This window comes from Lissotriton vulgaris, chromosome 4_1, assembly GCF_964263255.1.
Source record: "Lissotriton vulgaris chromosome 4_1, aLisVul1.2, whole genome shotgun sequence".
NCBI classification, from domain to species: Eukaryota; Metazoa; Chordata; class Amphibia; order Caudata; family Salamandridae; genus Lissotriton; species Lissotriton vulgaris.
Genome location: NC_141691.1, coordinates 897,725,981 through 897,743,641, shown reverse-complemented (window position 1 = coordinate 897,743,641; position 17,661 = coordinate 897,725,981). Strand labels below are relative to the sequence as shown.

At 44.7% G+C, this 17,661-nt stretch overlaps 1 protein-coding gene across 3 annotated transcripts in view; it reads right to left on the bottom strand.

The window, feature by feature from the left end:
• ZNF236 (zinc finger protein 236) overlaps positions 1 to 17,661 on the bottom strand; it is a 1,135,475-nt gene that overhangs the window by 361,609 nt on the left and 756,205 nt on the right. For all 3 annotated transcript variants that reach the window (XM_086965182.1, XM_086965180.1, XM_086965183.1), the window contains exons 23-24: positions 14,021 to 14,166; positions 13,676 to 13,919 (exon numbers count right to left, since the gene is read on the bottom strand). In XM_086965182.1, coding sequence (XP_086821308.1) covers positions 13,676 to 13,919; positions 14,021 to 14,166 — 390 coding nt within the window. The remainder of the gene's footprint in view (positions 1 to 13,675; positions 13,920 to 14,020; positions 14,167 to 17,661) is intronic.

The following is a 17,661-nucleotide window of genomic DNA, read 5'->3' as shown; positions in this document are numbered from 1 at the left end:
CTCCTCTGCGGAGAATAGGGCCAGGCAGATTAAACGGGACGAACTTACTCAAAGAGTGCACAAACTAGAACAAATGCACCAACGGACATGGGCACCTCGAATATGGAAACAACTCAAAGTGGCCCGGCAGCTGCTAACAGCTCTAGATTTGGACCGCGCTGAATATGCCGCGCTGCGCCTCAGACACACCTATTACACAGGGGGGTACAGATGCGGCCGCTTGCTAGCCAACCGGCTGCGGGTAGCACAATAACAACGGAATGTCAAAGAGATATCCCGGTCGGACAGATCCACAGCGCTAGGGGACGCACAAATAGCAGAGACCTTCCGCAATTTCTATGCCGACCTGTACTCTGGTGACCCCCCGAATGTAATGGCGGCCACACATTACTTAGACACGGTCACGCTCCCTTCCCTCGCCCCGGTACAAACAGCTTATCTGGAGAGGGAGATCCGAATTTAGGAGGTAGTTGCCGCTATCGCTCGACTCAAGATAGGGAAAGCGCCCGGCCCGGACGTTTTTTCCGCTATTTTCTATAAAACCTTTAGCACCACGCTGACCCCCCTCCTCACCCGCCTTTTTAACACCTTTGCTGAGACTGGGGCCATCCCGCCGGACCTCCTCCAGGCATCCCTCTCGGTCATCCCGAAACCGGGAAAAAACAGAACCAAATGCGGGGCCTACAGGCCGATTTCGCTCCTTAATGTCGACCTTAAGCTTTACACCGGCATACTGGCGGCACGGCTAGCCCCTTATCTCCCGGGCCTCATCGACCCGGATCAAGCCGGCTTCATCCCCGAAAGGCAGACAGTAGACAAGACCAAACGAGTGGTCCATTTGATTGAAAAAGCCTCTCGCATACATGGGGAACGTATGATGTTGGCAGTTGATGCAGAGAAAGCATTCGATCGGGTGCACTGGCCTTTTCTAGAACTAGTTCTGGCCAAGGTCGGGATCGGGGAAAAGTACCCTGATCTTTAACTGTTACAAATTCCCTACTGCAGTAGTGCGAGTTAATGGCTGCAGCTCATCCAGCTTTGAGATTGAAAGAGGGACGAGGCAGGGGTGCCCGTTGTCGCCCCTGCTCTTCGCTTCATACATGGAGCCACTCGCTCAAAGAATACGACAAAATAGGGAAGCTACCGGCATAAAGTTTGGCGGCGACGTGCATACCATAAGCCTTTACGCGGATGACATACTGATCACCCATGCACCGCCCTAACGGCCTGCATCACTGAGCTCGATGCCTTCGCGGCGGTGGCGGGGTTCAAAATGAACGTGGACAAATCCATAGCACTGGACCTGTCTCTCTCCGCCTCCACCAAGGCCTTCATGCAAGGCCTCCTCCCCATTCAGTGGGCGACTGACACCGTCCCCTGTTTGGGGATCCAGCTGGCCCCGACGCTCGCAGGAATGACGACGGTGAACTACGCTATCCTCCGCACACGGATCCGGGAGGAACTGAGCCGTTGGAAACATCTCCCCCTCTCCTGGCTGGGGAGAATAACCGCGGTCAAAATGACCATCTTGCCACAGAACCTCTACCTTTTCCGAGCCTTGCCACTACGACCACCTGCCGGCTGGATCAGACAGACGCAGGCAGACTTAGCTCAGTTTATTTGGCAAGGTCGGAAGCCACGAATAAAGAGGGCGATCGCCATGATGGCTCCAGAATCCGGGGGTGCTAGGCATACCAGATCTGCATAAATATTACCAGGAGGCGCAACTTCGTTACCTGGTCGAGTGGAGCCGGTGGGAATCTGGGAAACACTGGCTTTTCCAGGACCAGGCAGTGGCGGGTCGTCCTCTACAAGAGGTCCCTTTCTACCGAAGCCACATAGACCCGCAAACGTCTACGCTTCCCATGTAACTCGGGTCCCGCTGGAAGTCTGGGACACAACCAACAGCTCTCACGAGCTGACTACCTTTCCCTCTCCGCTGACGCCACTGGTAGCCAACCCAGACTTTACCCCAGGTATGGAGAAGGGAGCCTTTGCACAATGGCGCCCGGCGGGCTGCCGGTTCTTATATCACGTATAAGGTCCAGACGGCGTGCTCCTCTTTCCACTCTTTAAGCAGGAATACGGCTTTCCCGAGACCGAACGCATGCGCTACCTCCAGGTGAGGCACTGGGCGCTTCAGCCGCAGGTGCGGGAAACGGCGGACAGACGCCTCACACCATATGAGAGGTGGCTGGTAACGCGCACCTCCGATGCCAAATTTATCTCCGACATTTACAAGATGGTCCAAACACTTCCCACACACGTCCACAACCTCGGTCGGGACCGCTGGGAGAGGGAGCTGGGCAGGGCTCTCAGCCACAAAGAGTGGGATGGGATCTCCTACAGGGCACGTCATTCTGCGTACCACATGGGGCTCACTGAAACCCTCACGAGAATCTCCACATACTGGTACTACATCCCGGAAAGGTTACACGAGATGGACCACTCCAAGGACAAACGCTGCTGGAGAGGCTGCAACCAAATTGGTAACCTAGTACACTTGCTATGGGAATGCCCTCACCTCCAATACTATTGGACACATATACTCGATGAAGTGGACACCCATTTCCAAACCAACATAACACGCTTTCCCGCATACGTCCTGTTGGGACTCCCTAATGCGTTGATGCATCCCCTTCGATCTCACAGAGAGCGTCAAATCGCCATTGCATTAGGGGCAGCACTGCAAAACATTCTCACACACTGGCACACAGCCACGGTCCCCTCTGCTATCGGCTGGCTCCACCGGCTGTGGCACATGTTAGGTATGGAGAAGATATCCCTCACCCTAGCCGGAGATAGAGACCAATTTGAAGAGCTCTGGCAGTCATTTCGGTCTCTGCTGCTCACCGAATTCACATTCCCACGCTATCTCAGACTACTGCGCCTTACCACACCAGCGACCACAGATCAGTGAGACTCACGTTACTGACGTGATCTTGCTGGCTCGGAAACACAACCTCCCGAGAAGGGACTTGAGCACTGGACGAGGGGAGGGAGGGGGTGGGGCCCGAAGGGGGGAAGGGAACGGGACAGAGGGTGGGGGGATTTCTCCTTGGGAAGTTACTGAAATTGATGTTGTTTATAGCTACCTTTCTCCAGACAGGTCGAACTTAGCCAACACTGCTAGGGCCCCTGGGCCCCTTTTGATCTTTCTACCGAGCCCAATGTGCACCGACCTGTGTAATTCTTGTGAACTATGTATCTTGCTGCAATGTTTTCCAATAAAAAGATTTAAACCTAATGGTATTCTGGACTTCCTGTTTAAACCCTGAAATGGGTAGCCACGTATGTCTTCTAAGTACTACACTAGTATTTACAGCTCTAGATGCAGTATCTCCGACATCTAGTGCGCACTTGACTGAGGCATTAGAAATGAGTTGGCCTTCTGTATAAGATCATTTGCTTGTGCCTTACATTGGTCAGGTAGATGGTCTAGCAGTTTCTCTAGCTGATCATAATGAGCCCTATCATATCGGGAAAGGAGGGCTTGTGTATTAGCTATACGCCATATGTCGGTAGCTTGTGCGGCTATTCTTTTGCCGGAGGCATCTATGACCTTGGATTCTTTGTCCGGTGGGGGTGCCTCACCTGAAGTTTGTGAGTTTGCTCGCTTACTAGCATTGGACACAACTAGTTAATCTAATGGTAGTTGCCCTTTATTGTAGGCTGGATCTGCTGGTGCAGGCCTATACTTTTTCTCAAATCTAGGGTTTGAAATCCTAGTACGTACAAGGTCTTGTATGTTCGATGACCCCTTTAATCATAGGAAGAATTTGATTGTTCAAATGTATCTAATAGAAAATCTTAATCTGCCTCATCAGAATGCATAGTGACCCCATGGTAAATGGCAGCTCTGTTCAATAGGTGCCCAAATCCAATGCTATCTTCTGGGGGAGAAGGTTTTGATGGGTATGACTGTGGGTCAGGAATATCTGGTATATCCTGTGGGTTTGATTACTCCCAGACTGTGTCATCTGTAGGGTACGGGAAAGGCTCATCTGTGTCCATCCCTCCTCCTAAACTATACTCATCATCATTTTGAGGTGAGTGTGGTGATAAAAGAGGAGAATGTGAAGAAGACATCTGTGGTGAATTGTTAAGAGGAGCAGGAGATGAAGGAGAAGGAAGTATAGGTGAAGAAGGGTGCATAGGGGATGTGGCAGAGTCCTTCTTCTTGGCAGGAACCACGGGAGTGGATGTTTCATCTGCCTTCCTCTTCTTATGTGGTGTGGTGGACACCTGACATGTCTTTGGGTCAATGTAGATCTTCTTTTGCAGAGGATCTGGCTGGAAAAGTTCTTCTGCTTGAGAAACCTTTGTCAGTGCCGATTTATTCGGTACCGGGCGAGGTTGCTGCTTGTCTTTAGCCTTAGGAGTTGTTACAGTGTCCTTTGGCGTAGTTTTTCGGAACCAAGAGTGTTGTTTTTGGTGTAGTAGTCTGTTTCGAGGCTTTGGGTGCTTTGGAATCAGGCCTTGTCTGTTTCGGCACCGAAGCGATGTCTTCGGAGTGGAAGCTGTCTCGTCGGCTTCGAGGTGTCGGACGCTGGCTTTGTACCTTTGTCTTTAGAAGTCGACGGTTTCGGAGCCGAGACTTCTTTCGGTTTCGGTGCCAAGGGAGCTGGTGGGATTGGCACGTGCGGCTTGCTTGGTGCCGAGGTAACGGAAGGCTTAGTTAATTTCTTTGGAGCCGGGCTCGATGGTGGGGCTGTCGAAGTGGTTTTTCGGTCGCGACTGGGCCCCGGAGGCGGAGTGTTGACCTTTGCCTTCGATCTGGGTGCTGTGTGTGGTGCAGGGGCAGTAGTGCTCACGCGCTGACCCGATGGTATGGAGTCATCTGAGTCGTCTGCCTCTGATACGATTTGGAGATCATCGGAATCTTCTTTGGGAATGAGCGGAACCTCCTCGTCGAAGATATCCACCGGTTCCGGAGCTGATCTCGGCATGTCGTGTCGACGGGCCATCCGATCTCTGATGGTTTTCTTGAATCAAAAGGACGCGCAGGCTGTACAGCTGGATTAGTCGTGTTCTGGCTATAAGCACAGGTCGCAGAGCTCATGGTGGTCACTGCGTGGAAACTTTGCTCCACACCCGGGGCATTTCTTGAATGGCGTCCTTTCCATGAGGTGTAGGCCTCACGGCGTGTATAGGCCCAATGGCCCGCATCGACGACCAGAATCGAGCTGATGGAATCTAAACGATTTTAGTCAGTATCAAAAATAGTTAAAAGAGTTTTGGGAAGTTTTTTGCGCTTCGAAGTGCTTGAAAAGTCCATTCCTAGTCGGAGTGGAAAACTTTCATACGAACCCAGTGGCGGAACAAAACTATCCAAGGATGGAGCCGATGCCCATGCGCACTATCGTCCAAGGGAGGAGTCACCTATCTCGTGACTACAAAAGACTTCTTCCAAGACGACAACAACATGCAATCATCCGAGCCCAACACCAGGTGGCGATCTAATGCATAGTGCAGTATCTGCAGCTCATATGCCTCGAACATTTAGTTTCCCTAATGGGCATGACCCCCTGAGAATGCTTCCCTGACCTCTGACATGCCCTGATGGAGCCTAGCACCCATCTGGATGCCCTGCACTTCATGCCTCTGTTTCTTTAATGAATTCATCACTGCTCTTCGAGGGAGCATGCTTCTCGAAATTGGTGCCGGCTGTGAAAATGCACGGGAGGAGGCGATTTAAGGTAAGCAGGCCCCAGTCTCACAGGACCCAAAAGGCCATGTCAGAATATTGGACACAGCTGCTTCTTTCAGCAGAAATGTGCCTTGTTTCTGTAGATCCCACTTAGCCTGCTTTTATAAGCTTCAGATTATGCCACCGAGGGGTTGGGGGCAATAGAAGGAGGCGCCCAGGATCACACAGCAGTGTTGTAGTTAGGCAGCAAGTTTAAAAGTGAGGTTTTCTAGTCGGTTCACATTGTGTAACTTTAACCACCATACCTCCTCCCCTGCATGGCAAATGATGCATACACTGGGTTAGGGCAGTGCCAAATCCTGCCCTACCCAGGGTGGCAGACAGGGCATGCGCTGGGCATCCTATTTCTAGGCCTACACAATTTATAGGTGGTCGACATAAGAGTGGAGTCCAGAGATTACCACTTCATCATTTGTAAAAGGGGTGATTTCCTTTCTGTCTGGTGCCTTTAAACTGTTGGTAGGGCTGGGTCAAAGTCAGACACATGCCATCTATAATGATAGCCTGATAAACTTTTAGGAGCTCTTAAACTCCCCACTTACAGCAGCTTGTGTGAAAGCAGAACCGGAACCCAGATGCTTGCTGCGCCTGCCCGAGGCACTTTGGGGCTTTTTTACAAGTCCCTTGTGCCGCCGGTATGCCACTTTTTCCCATTTTAAAAGCAGTGCTTAATTTGTATTAAAAAAAAACATAAGTGCCAGGGCCCTCTTCAGGAGGCCACTGCAGCTTTCACCACCCATTGCCCTTGCCAGCGCTGCCAATGAAAGTATCAACACAACTACTCCTACCTCTCTTCCTCCACCCTCTCTCTCTCTACCTCTCTCTCTCTATCTACCTCTACCTCTCTCTATCTCTACCTCTCTCTTCCTCTACCTCTCTCTTCCTCTACCTCTCTCTACCACCCAACTGTCTCTAGAACCCCTCTCTACACAACTCTCTCTACACACCTCTCTCTCTCTCTACCACTAAGTGGCAGCCGGAGCCTGATAGCACTGCTTGTCCTTTAAAAAAAAAAAAGCATTGGCATAGCCAATAGGTTTCGCCTCTGGGGCCTTATAAGTGTTTAACCATGCAACAGTTAATGTTATTGCACCAAGGATATTGTGTTGCATAACTAAATACTTATAAGGTCCCATAAGCTAGACCTATTGGCTATGCTAATGCTTGTTAATACTTGTATTTTCCCACCTCTTTATTTGACATACTGGGTGTTTTTGTTCTTTTGACAACTTCCACAAATATTAAGCATAAAGTTAGACTGCCTTTCCCTCAGTGCTGTAAGTGCATTCTCTGCATATGCCACAGCACTCAGAATCATAGTCATCTATGATCACCAAAGACAAGACAGATTAGGGTCGGAAGTTCTAATTGCCCCCGTCAAGTCAATGAGGCTTTGAAGGGTGGAGTTGCGGTATAAAACTGTTAAAAAATAACAACAATAAAAAGTGCCAGACTAGATAATATCTACAGAAACAAATAATGGGTGTGCCTTATAAGGTGGCCAGTATGTAGTTTCAGGTGTAGTTATGATATGCTAATGATGATACCATAGGGAATCCAATGAGGCTGATTAACACTGAACGCTATGACAACATTTCTGGATGTAATATGACAACTGGGAAGGGCTTCAAATGAGTATTCTGTGGAAATACATATCTATTTGAAGTGAAGACGCATTGCAATGATTTGTCACTGGCTCCACCCTGTCAGTACTTGATTTAACTGGGATTTTGCCCTCAGTGAAATGATTAAATCCATTTGTTTTCTTGGACTTCCTGTCCTGGTTAAATGTACATAGGTGAATTGGGAACATTGGAACTTACAAAAATATAATAACTCTGCAGGACGACAGTTTTAACTATAAAAAGTGTTTATCTGTGGGTAGTCTTTAGAACGCTTTCACAAAAGAAACTATGAGGATGGCTCCTGGAAACTGCAGAACGGTGGGAGGGAGCTGAGATTTTTTTTCACCAGTTGAGAGGCAGCCAAATAATTGGTGTTAGGCTGCAATGAGAGACTGGCTTGTGATTCTGAATTTGCACTTATATGCCAAGCAGACAAATAGGGGAAGACCTAATGACCTTACTTTCTGTCAACGACTGCAACTGACACATTATGAAGATGGTTGGGGTGGACTTTGGATCAAGAGCAAGGAACTTTGAACAGGGAATGAAGACTGGTCACAATGGAGCTCAGATACATTTGATGCTTGTCAAGGCTAGAGATAAGAAAGTAAGCATACTGAAGATACAACTATATTAGAAGTTCTCCTTTGAAAAAGAGTAATAGGCCCTATTGCAATGTCACCAAGCAAAACAACCTGCTTTTTGAGGAATTTATTCAGCTACTGTAAGGTTAGGATAGGAGCCAGCCTGCTGAAAACTTTCTTACGAGGAAAAACCTTGATTAGTATAATAATAAATAATAAGTAATAATCCACATTTTGTCTCTAGGCGCTGGGGGCAGTCGGGAAGATTAAGCAAGCTATTGCCCAGAGTCACATGGTTCTGGGCTAATCTGCCGCCGGTGCCAGGGATCGAACCGTGATCCCCAGATTCCGGAGTCAGTAGCCCTAGCCGCGGCGCCACACCTCTTCCAGTATAAGGTTTTTGTTTCCTAGCTAGGATCTAGTGGTCAGCTCTAGAGTCCATTCATCAGCATGGAGAAGATTTTGGCCTGGAGGAGTTTAATATGTTAGTGGGTTTACTTCTTCAGTAGACCCAGATGTTGTTTATCTCTTTTTTAATGTCTTTATTGGATTTTGTTATTAAATAAACATCAAAACGGTAACATTGCAGGTGCATTAGCAGCGCTCATTACAGTGCACAAATGGTTAAATCATCAACCTAGACATGGATACATGATACATGAGATTTAATAATAAAGTATGCAGGCTTAGCTTAGAGTGCCCACTAGCTGGAAGACGGCAAAGGTAAAGCAGGAATGCAGTGAGAAAGAAAAAATGAAAAAACAACAAGAACAAATATAGCTCCTTCTATGTTTACAAATACAGGTTTTGAGTGGACCTCTAAACACATCAAATGTCTTGGTATCCTTTATGCTAACAACATCCAGGAAACTATCAAAATGAATCTTGCAGAAATCCTTAAGAAAATGTCTGTTCTGATTGATGGTTGGTCTCTGTTATTTCTTTCATGGTGGGGTAGACTGGCTACCATTAAAATTATGCTTCTTCCTAATATAAAATTTTTATTAGTCAATGCTTCCCATTTCTCTTCCCAACTCTTTTTTTGGTGGTATCAATAGTTCTCTCTCCAAGTTTCTTTGGAACGATCGCAAATCCAGAATTTCATTGACTCGCCTTCAGTCTTTCAAGGAATTGGGTGGTATCAATTTTCCTAATATTCGAAGTTACCATTCTGCTTTCACTCTAAAGCAAATCGGGACTTCGTTACCTGAGAACTCGGATCTGCCTTTAACAGCATGGAGCTCGTTGGAACAAGCCCAGTATTCTCCTTTGTCTTTTATCTCAGCTGCCTGCTTGTCCGAACCCCCAAAACGCGTATCCTCTCCTATTTTTAATCATTCCAAAGCAATAACTACCTCTCTGCTTCAATCACACTTACCCTCTGCCGATCCTTTTTTTACGCACCCCAATTTGGTATCACAAATCCAATAAGATTAACAAGCGTTCTTTATTTTGGAAAGAATGGATTGACAAGGGTAATATTACACCGCAACATTTAATGAAAGATGGATCTTTTATGGATTTTTACAGATCTCCAAACCTCCTATAATATTTCCTCTTCTCATACCCTTCACTATCCTCTACTCAAAAAATCTCTTACTCGCCTCTCTCTTTAGGGTTCTCCCACAACTATTCCCTATCCAACTCTCCCTACCTCCATTAACTTCTCTACTCAATTTAAAGCTTCTACCATATACAAAATATTATCTCCCTCTTTGAAAATAAGGACCAAATCCAAATTAGAGCTAGTATGGGAAAAAGATCTAGCCCTAGTACTCCCCCTGCACACTTGGGACTCCCTGTGGTAAAAAATTCACACTTCCTCACGCTCCGCTAGCACTACTCAGGCCTTATACTATTTTTATAACATACTTTTTCTCACCCCTTGTGACATGTACAAATTTAAGTTAATAGACTCCCCAAAGTGTTGGTCTTGTCCTCATAATAATAGTGATTTCCTTCACATGTTTTTCCATTGCCCTCTAGTTAAATCTCTTTGGTCTCAAGTTTGGTTAAAACTGAATGCTATTTTATCGACTAATGTTCCTTTTGAGATTTCACATGTATTTTTGGGCAGTAGCTCTTCAGTTCGGGATGTTCATGGTATTGTGGGTAAATTTATTGATCTATTTTTTGCTATTACTCTCCAAATTATTACTACAAATTGGAAGGACACTTCAAAAATTTCGATTCAAGCTTGGTGGAATTTCTTTTGTCACCATCACAGATGCACCATGCTTTCACTAACTATACTACTTTGTTGATCAAAAAGGATTTGCTGTGGTTGCTTTTAACTTCTTTTCTTTCCAGGTCAAATAATTAAGCTTGTATATGCATTTTATTGTGTTTTTGTTCCTGTATTTATTCACTGTTACAAAATTGTTTTTCTTCTTTATTATACTCTTTTCTTCTCCTTTTCCATCATCTCTCCCTCTCTTTTCCTTCTCTTCTCTGCTCGCTCTTCTTCTAATAATCTTAAAAATGCATTTGACTTTGTATAGATCTTTCAACTGAGGTGTGATTAATCTTTTACTTTATTGTTAAGTTTACTCTAACATCACCACCTCTCATCATATTATGTGTACTGATGTTTTACTTTGGTTATTACTTCAATAAAGCTTTCTAAACTTAAAAAAAGAACAAATATAGCAGGCTGTTAATGAATAGTATTGTAGGGCAAGTTGGTAGAAGCATCTCACAGAGTCCAATACTTTGCAGAGGTAGATGATAGTTGGTGGTGCCGCAGCTAATGCCACATCTATCACCAGAGGGGCAACTGGATAATGGCTGATGGGAAAGGCATGGGTGCCACAAAGGTAGGCATGCAAAGGCTGGAATCCCAGGTTGGGGTTTGGGCAATTCAGAAAGATGACATTACTTCAAGTGCCATCCACTAGCATGGAACATGTCTTAGAGAAAGTTACATCTGGAAGGAAGGAAGTCATCTTTGGTTACTGTCTGGAAGCAATGTAGCAACTTGTCCCATCCCTGAGAGCTGGGATGTTTCTAGAGGCCAATGGCTTCTTCCGCCGTCAGAGTGGTCCTTTCTTTCTTGGCCCAGATCATCAATGATTGGTGCCATGCAGTCGAAGAGGGAGGATGAGTGACTTACTAAGTATGTAAAGTGATAACCCAAGTTACCGGGGCAAGTTGAAAGGTAACTGTTGTCTAATATTGAGTCAAGTAGAGACAGGACTATTGTATATAGAGTAAATTAGCGCCTGTCATGACAACAGGCCTTCATCACAAAGAAAAACTCCCTTATCTTAGGGGTAGAAAAGTATGCCCTATGCAAGATGTAAAATTGAATGAGTCTGAACATTGCATTTCTAGAAAAGGTGGCCGGCTGGGCCAGCATCATTTCCCATTCATTGCCATGGAAAACCCTCTTCATTTCTGTCTCTTCCTTATCTTGGAGACTGTATCTGAGAATGCTAGTTCATGTTGCAGGATGTGGACCAGCATCTGATTGATAAGAGACAGTCCCCTGTGAATATTCAACTGGCACAGTAACACCTCAAAGGCTAGCAGATTTCTATTCTGAAAGAGGGTCACCCATAGTTGTCATACACTTGGAGTGCCAGTGTTGCAAATCGTAGATGTTAGAAAGCCCCTGGTTCTCATGCAGCCGAGAAAAGGTATAGCAGGAGTGCAACGGTTGGTCTGGGTGGTAATACGTAAGCTTTGCAGGAAGCAATAGTACACAGTCTGGAACAAGCATGGGGGAGGAGGGGAGTCTTAGGCCTTGTGAGGTTGGACTACCTGTAGGATAATTCCAACCCCAGGGTGGATGCAACTAGGCAGTGCCATATAGGTGGCGTTTGCCCATCCTGTGGCTCACCCATTGTAGCTGCACCAAAGCTCCATGTTTGAATACCCAGGCCTCCCCTATCGACCGAGATGTTGTATCAACAAATTTCAGTCGGGCAATGTGGACTAAAACTTGAACCCAGAAATCCATTTCAATCAACAGTCTCTGCAGCAATTAAGCAAAGCTCCTCCTGCCTACAGGGAGATCCGAAGTGTTAATTAAGAAATCTGGGGCAGGTGCAGAAAATGAGTCAAGCTATCTTCATGGAGATTCTGTACTTCAGAATGGGAACTATCACTTCTTGTTGACTGTTTGGAGTATACCGTTCTCTGCTGAGTCTTTGAATATCAATGGGTATTTTCAGGCTATTGCTGGTAAAACTAAACTCTCCGTTCAAGGCTTTCTTGGCTCTGCCCTCATATGCTGGGAAAGGACTGCAGGTGACAAAGCAGCGGTACTCTTAAGCAGTGTTGTCTCAAAATCAGATTTCATAAATTGTAGTGCTTTATCTATATATCAGCTAAATAGCGTCTCCTCATTCAAGGTCTGTCAAGCACTCCATTTAGGATTTCAGGGTAGAAGAATATATTATCCTCATTATCACTGGGAATGAAAGACTGCAGCTCCTGAAAGTTGCCGAAATGTGATGCTGACACTGTTCTTACCATGCTCGTCCACTGACAAGGTGCATTCTCCTTTCCTCCAAACAGTTTTAACTTCTATTTCTTCCTCTGGGTGAGGTACTAGGTTCAGGTAGGAGAAGATGGCTGTCCACATATGCCTGCCACACCTGCTGAGGTAAACAAAGGTATTTGCCGCCTTGATTTATCAGCTGGAATCGTAGTGGCTTCTTTTCAATAGTGTCAGTTTTCCTGACTTCATGATATGGAAACATAGTATAAAGTGAAGGTGGATTCCAAGAGTGGTGTTGGGCTAACACTTAACAAAACAATACTTGTTAAGATGACCTCTGATAAAGACAGTGATATGCTCTGGGTCCCTGTATTCCTTTTGCAAATGTGAAGACACTGCCAGGACTGCATCCAGGTTTTGCATTAGCCTCTCCCCTTCGTAAAATGGGAATAGTGTTGATTGTCTTGCCATGCTACTCTCGGAAATCAAACCAGACTCCAGAGTTCTCAATGGAGACACCAATGTGAGACACACATTGGCACTACAGTAGCTTTGAAAAGAGTAGATTTCAGAGCACGTTAACCTAATTTGCTGAAATATGTACAGCTTTTTTATGAGTTGAATGTGCTAATAAATTAACACTATATTTTGTAGCCAGGCACGTTAATATGGCTTACTGTTGTCTGAAATGATTACCTAGGATTACAGGCTTCTTGAGAAGTGAAAATTATTCAAGTATGTGAAAATATAACTGATCCAATGTTGGACAAGTTAAGATAGACTTTTCTGTAAGTTGATGACATCAGTTCCTTTACAGAGAAAAAGGTTCTAAGGAGTGAAAAGTAAGATGAGACCGAAAAAAAGCCATGCTTTGTGCTGATACTTCATTCTTTGAATGATAATGTGCACATAAAAAAGTAATTGTAAACAGAGGCATATGGGCTTTCATTTCCATTGTATTCATTTTGCTGAAGGCAAAGCTAGAGGTACACTATTTGTGTAACACTTCAGAGTTATTTCTGTACAAGGAGATCAGAAACCACTTCTTCAATAGTGATGGATCACTTTGCTTTGAGCAGTAATGTTTCTAACAACATTTTCTCTTCTGTGTATGTGAGTTTGCCTTATGGAGTTGCTGTTCTAGGAAACCTGTACAGTTGCAAAAGCACATTAACAGCTAAAAAAGAAAGCAAAGAAAAAAACTAAATACAGATGTAACCTTCAAGCTGCCATTTTTAAATGTAGCATCTGCTGTTTAAGAAGTTTTGAAGGCAGAACTTTTACGATAAGGAAGTTTGTTACCACATCTTACCTGTATTACTAGATGTTAATATTGAACTACTGTCCCCCAGAGACCGTATTATCAGATTGGTGGAGGGTGATCCTGCAGTTTGCAATGACAAGCCAGTCATCGGCTGAAGAACCATACTCGCTGGTATTGCACTCTCTGCTATCTGGAGGGAGCTGCTCTGGTGGGATGTATTAGAATCACCAGTGAGCTGATGAGAAAGCAGGCTGCTGTTCTGCAGTGTCTGTTGTAAAATACTGGGATCGATCTGAAAACCAAGGCAAACAAAAAGAGCAAAAGCTATAGTGCAGTGATCACATATAAGTTAACTTTTGCTTTCCAAAGCTTCATAAACAGGAGACATTTTACCTGCAGTGTGATGTTGTTGATACTGGAAGCATCAATTCCAGAAATCTGAACGTTCTGCCCCACCAAGTTGGCTGCAAGCTGTAACTGGATACCTTCAAGAGTGGCCAGGCTCCCATCGGTCAACGAGACTGTTAACTCGCCCCCTGCTGTTAAAGGAAACGATTGATAACATCACAACAATCCATTGCTTTTTTTTGCCATTTTAACACCAACTCAATATTGAAACATCTTACAATTTTACAAGATGTATGAACAGTGAGACTATATATTATATTGGCTAGGGTAATGCTATAGTTACTACCATCAACACTGGCTCTCACATGTGCGATTTTCTCGGCCTTCACATCAAATGCTGTATGGAGTATATTCATTACTCCCTTGACTTCTGTATACATTTCCCTTTCGAAGACTGGTATGTCACGGTCACCTTTTTAATTTTTTACTTGTGCCTCCACCTCTTCCTGTTTTTTCATCTCAGTAATGTATTATGCTGCACCTTGTAGTAGATAAACTACCTAAGAGCGTGTGTAAGAACCTGAGGTGAGGGTGGAAGATCAGGTCTATGATCAATGTATCCTCTATGAGAGGTGTCTAGGCAGATGTTAAAGGAAGAGGAGCAGGATACGGAGCATTAGATACCCAACTTGCCACAAGTAGGCTTTGCTTAGTAGAGGGCTTAGGAAAAAGCTATTAGGTATGCACTTGGCCGACTATTCTTCGGCAGGTCACAGTAACTGTTCTCCAGCAAGTGATCACCAAGGAGCAGAACACAACATACCATAAGGTGAACACTGACATATCATGACACATCAATCATCTTTGATTTTATGCTAAATATGTGAAGACACATACAGCGGAGAAGCCGCATGCTGATTAGATCAATCAAAATCAAAGCAATTTGCTATTTTGGACAGAGGCCAGCCACATAGTTCCAAGACAAAGAGGTGGGAACATTGGGTAAAAATCTCCAAGCCTGCATAAAGCCCAGGACTGCAAGAGCCAGAGTAAGAAAGTTATACAGAAGAAATAGGTTATACAAGTGCCCACAATGCTATTTTATTTCTTGAGGCTTTTATGGCACTGAGATAGCAGGGATAACTTGCATAAACTGGCAACTAAGAACTACATTTAACACTGATGATCTCTTGTCAGTAAAAAACATACCTCCAGTCTGCTGCAAAAACATTTAAAGTGCACTCTGTGCTTCACTGCCAGCCAGTATAGTTTTTTTGGGCCTTTGACAAGTTATCCCATTTTTGGAGGCATTGAGCAGTCCTGACTGTAAACTTCTGTGCATGGTGCAGATTAGCCACTAGGATTGCAGGCAAGCTCAAATTTAAGCAGTTACAATCAGCTTTAGACGGGTAATAAGCAAATATCACTAAGGAATGTCTCTGGAAGAAAAAGGAGAATATTTCTGAGCAGACGCACGACATGGAAGCAAGAACTAACCATTGATTTTGACTGTATCTTCTGAGACACATCCTGGTCAACCAAACACCTAGAGATTTTACTTTTAAAGCAGATGTGGGAGGTGGCACAACAACAGCTAAACTGTTTAAAACTGAGCACAACAAAATTATAGCCCATCCATTGCCTTAAATCCCTTAAATTCAGCCTCATTTTCCCACCGGATAATAAACTAAACATAATTTGCATCACGCAAAGCATATGAACATTCTATTTTGATCCAAGAATGATAGACATAGATGTTAAATAACATCGGTGAAAAGGAGGAACTTAGGGGAAATCCACGCTAACCAGCCTTTCGGATTTGCAAGGGGAGAGCAAAAGAGTTTAAACGAGATCTCCTCTTTAACTTTCGTTGATTTTTGAGCATTAACAATTAGTGAGTTTAGTTTCATTAATTTGGAGTCAATGGCCATTGTGTTGTTTGCAAGGGTTTAGAGTACCAATATTAGAATATCCAATACAGCTGTGTGAATCCAATGCTGCTTGGTCTATTGCCATGAGAGCTTTTCTGGCAAGGCAGCACGTTAAGAACGCATCCTCTTCATTATTAGTTTGCATGGCGGGACCTATTGTCACAGGTGTCATTATGTGGAGAGCTTTTATTGGGGTCACAACTGGATTAAGAATTTGTGACAAAAGTAGCTCCTTTGCCTTGACCTCTGAGCCACTGCACTTTCGTTGCTCTTTTGCTCCAAGGAGCAAATTTTCTACTTTGTCCAAATCGAATCAGAACAGGCTCCATATTCCATTTCTCTATTCACTGGTATTAACCTTCTGGTTGAGGTGTTACAATGGACAGGATTGCTTACATTTTTTGTTTCCGATATAGCATAAAGCCAGCGATATTTGTCAGAGGGGTGGGGACAGGCTTTAGCAGATTCACTGGGGCACAACCACTATTCCTCAGAGGTTCATTATAGTCCGCACTTGCGTTGCAGCTCCCTTGCTAATCAAACAGGTGCTCATGGAGGTGTTCTGCTGGTCCCCCACATTCCCAGACGTTATTTGGAACCTTTGGAATTGATTTGATGCTGATGGAAATTACCTGACTTAACTACCCCTAGGGGTATTTTTGTATTTAGTACGAAGGAATGTACTATTTTACGGGAAGTACAAATGCCATGTTTTTAATATGATCTTGTTCAAGTTTTAACAGTAATTTTATGTATAGGGTATACTTTTAAGGTTGTAATTAACCAAATAAAGTTTTCTTACTGACTGACTGACTGACGTTATCTGAGTCAAGGTATAGTGAGGCATTACCTGCTTCCCTTTTGCCATTTCAGATGACGCCTGTTGGAGATAATGAAATTGAACACGGTAGTCTTTGAGGCCGAGCAATTTCAGAGTTGCTCAAACATGATGGCTTAGTAACACTCATGGACTGCTATATTTCTTTGTTTTCAATTAAGGTTTTGCATAGAATAGTTGACTCCTTCAGTCTCTTGCCAATGACCCAATCTTCCGCCCTTTTCATAATGACCTTCTCGTGCATTTCCTATGTTGATTCAGCTACAGAGCCATCACTCAAGCTTCTTGTGCCTGTTCTGCTGAGGGGGGGGGGGGGGGGGGGGGGGGGGCAACAAGCCTTAAGAACCTGGCCAGGCTCCAGGGCAGACTCTGGAGGAGGTTAAAGTTTATAGTATTTGTTGATTCTTGTGACACACAAGGATTTAGATACAACCTCAAATCCTAGTGCTCATGGAGCCCTACAGGTGCGTGGGAGTGTCCAGTGTTTATGATTATTAAATGATATTCCTGAAGTAGAATACCTTGCAGTTTGTTCTCTTCAAAAACATCAGTGACAAGACCACATGATAGCGTTTGTTGAGACTTTTCCTGCTACACAGCCCAACCAGCAGTATAAGTCCCTAGTCCCTAGAGAACTTCAAGGTACTTTGTTTGGCGTCTTAACACCTATTATTAAGACAGACGGAGGTATGCACACCATTAGAGGGCAGTTCCCATCAGTGGGTCCACAATTTTCTGCCACATACGTTCTAGTATTTGGAGACTATATAAGCAGCAGGCTGTCACAACCGTGTCGCCAGCGCACCAAAGGCAAGCCCGTCTTCGCCCCTCCGCGCTGACTTCCAGCAATGCTGCTTGTGGCATTTCTTAGTGGTCCAGAGCTAAATAAGACACCAAGGGACGCTGTTTGATTCAGC